This window comes from Loxodonta africana, chromosome 15 (assembly GCF_030014295.1).
Source record: "Loxodonta africana isolate mLoxAfr1 chromosome 15, mLoxAfr1.hap2, whole genome shotgun sequence".
NCBI lineage: Eukaryota > Metazoa > Chordata > Mammalia > Proboscidea > Elephantidae > Loxodonta > Loxodonta africana.
In genome coordinates, this window is record NC_087356.1 from 63,444,803 (window position 1) to 63,446,586 (window position 1,784).

The window sequence follows — 1,784 nt, forward strand, 5'->3', positions numbered from 1 at the left end:
ATATCATAATTTATTTATCCATTGATCCGTTGATGGGTACCTTGGTTGCTTCCATCTTTTTGCTATTGTAAACAGTGCTGCAATAAACATGGGTGTGCATGTACCTTTTTGTGTAAAGGCTCTTATTTCTCTAGGATATATTCCAAGGAGTGGGATTGCTGGATTGTATGGTAGTTCTATTTCTATAGCACCAAATCGATTTCCAAAGTGGTTGTATCATTTTATGTTCCCACCAGCAGTGTATAAGTTTTAGCCCTAATTCTTAGGGGGAAGAAACTGGGGGATACCACTGAGTAGAAAGGAAGACATGATGTGCAGAGACATTGGGGATCTACCAGCATTCTTTATGATACAGACACGCAATATGGGTAAAAAAGTAGGGGAAAATGGGAAACCCACAGGAATCACCATAGGAATCAGGCTTCTTAGATGCCTTACTCTGTGTCTTCAGGCAATTCTGAGTTTGTAAATCAGCCACTCCAGCTCTCCCTCTGGAGGCAGAGAACAAGAGTTCATTCCTAATGTCACCTTCTACCTCTGTTCCCACAGATCACACTGGTGAAGTGACTGACGATGAAAAATGACTCTTCAGTGATTGAGTTTATTCTTATGGGATTAACAGACGAACCTGAGCTTCAGCTGCCCCTGTTTTTTCTGTTGTTGGTGAGCTACATGGTCACCGTGATGGGGAATTTAAGCTTAATCAATCTGATTTGCCTGAATTCTCACCTTCACACCCCCATGTATTTTTTCCTCTTTAATCTGTCCTTCATTGACCTCTGCTATTCACTTGTCTTTACTCCCAAAATGCTGATGAGCTTTATTTCAGAGAAGAATATTATCTCCTTTTCAGGATGCATGACTCAGCTATTTTTCTACTGCTTCTTTGTCAACTCTGAGTGCTATGTGTTGACAGCCATGGCCTATGATCGCTACGTGGCTATCTGCAAGCCCCTGCTGTACACAGTCACCATGTCCCCTAAGTTCTGTTCCATGCTGATGTCTGGTTCATATATGATGGGTTTTGCTGGTGCCATGGTGCACACAGGTTGTATGATGAGGTTGATCTTTTGTGAGTCCAACATCATCAACCATTACATGTGTGACATATTCCCACTCCTCCAGCTCTCCTGCAGCAGCACCTATGCCAATGAGCTTGTGGTTTCCATTATTGTAGGTACAGTTGTCATAGCATCTAGCCTCATTATCTTTCTCTCTTATGTTTTGATTCTTTTCAATATCCTTCACATGTCATCATCTAAGATTTGGTCCAAAGCCTTCAGCACCTGTGGCTCCCACATAATAACTGTTGGTCTATTCTATGGTTTCGGAATGCTCACTTATGTCAAACCATCATCTGCTGGGTTTGTGGGACAGGAAAAATTTTTCTCAGTGTTTTATACCAATGTGGTACCAATGCTGAATCCCCTCATCTACAGCTTCAGAAACAAGGATGTCAAACTTGCTCTGAAGAAAACTGTGAAGAGAATTACAAATTGAGCACAAGCAGAAGTGCTGCCTTAGTGCCTGCCTCCATTGCTGTGTCTTCTCCTTCTCATCCCTTTCCTCCTATTCTCCTTTTTCTTCTCTTCATCTTTCTTTCTAAGGTATTCTTGGAAGGATTTTTACTCTAATGTGTTTTCTCATCATGCACCGTAACCATGTTGACCTATTCTTGAACTTCAGGATCATCCCAATCCCAAGGAGTCCCACCTGATTGTTATTCCTGGTATATATGGAGACAGTAGACTGATTTCTTTTCTGTGTAAAGATAACACTGCCTA

General features: G+C 41.6%; 1 protein-coding gene across 1 annotated transcript; it reads left to right on the plus strand.

Annotated features, from left to right (window-relative positions):
- Nucleotides 1-319: 319 nt before the first annotated feature.
- Nucleotides 320-1,500, plus strand: LOC100657596 (olfactory receptor 143-like). The gene has a single exon (XM_003422610.3). It carries the CDS (start codon nt 574-576, stop codon nt 1,498-1,500), a length of 927 nt encoding a protein of 308 aa, XP_003422658.2. The 5' UTR covers nt 320-573.
- Nucleotides 1,501-1,784: the final 284 nt, after the last annotated feature.

Bases quoted from the DNA above. Each gene is read 5' to 3' on its own strand.
- LOC100657596 (XM_003422610.3), top strand. From the start codon at position 574: ATGAAAAATGACTCTTCAGTGATTGAGTTTATTCTTATGGGATTAACA.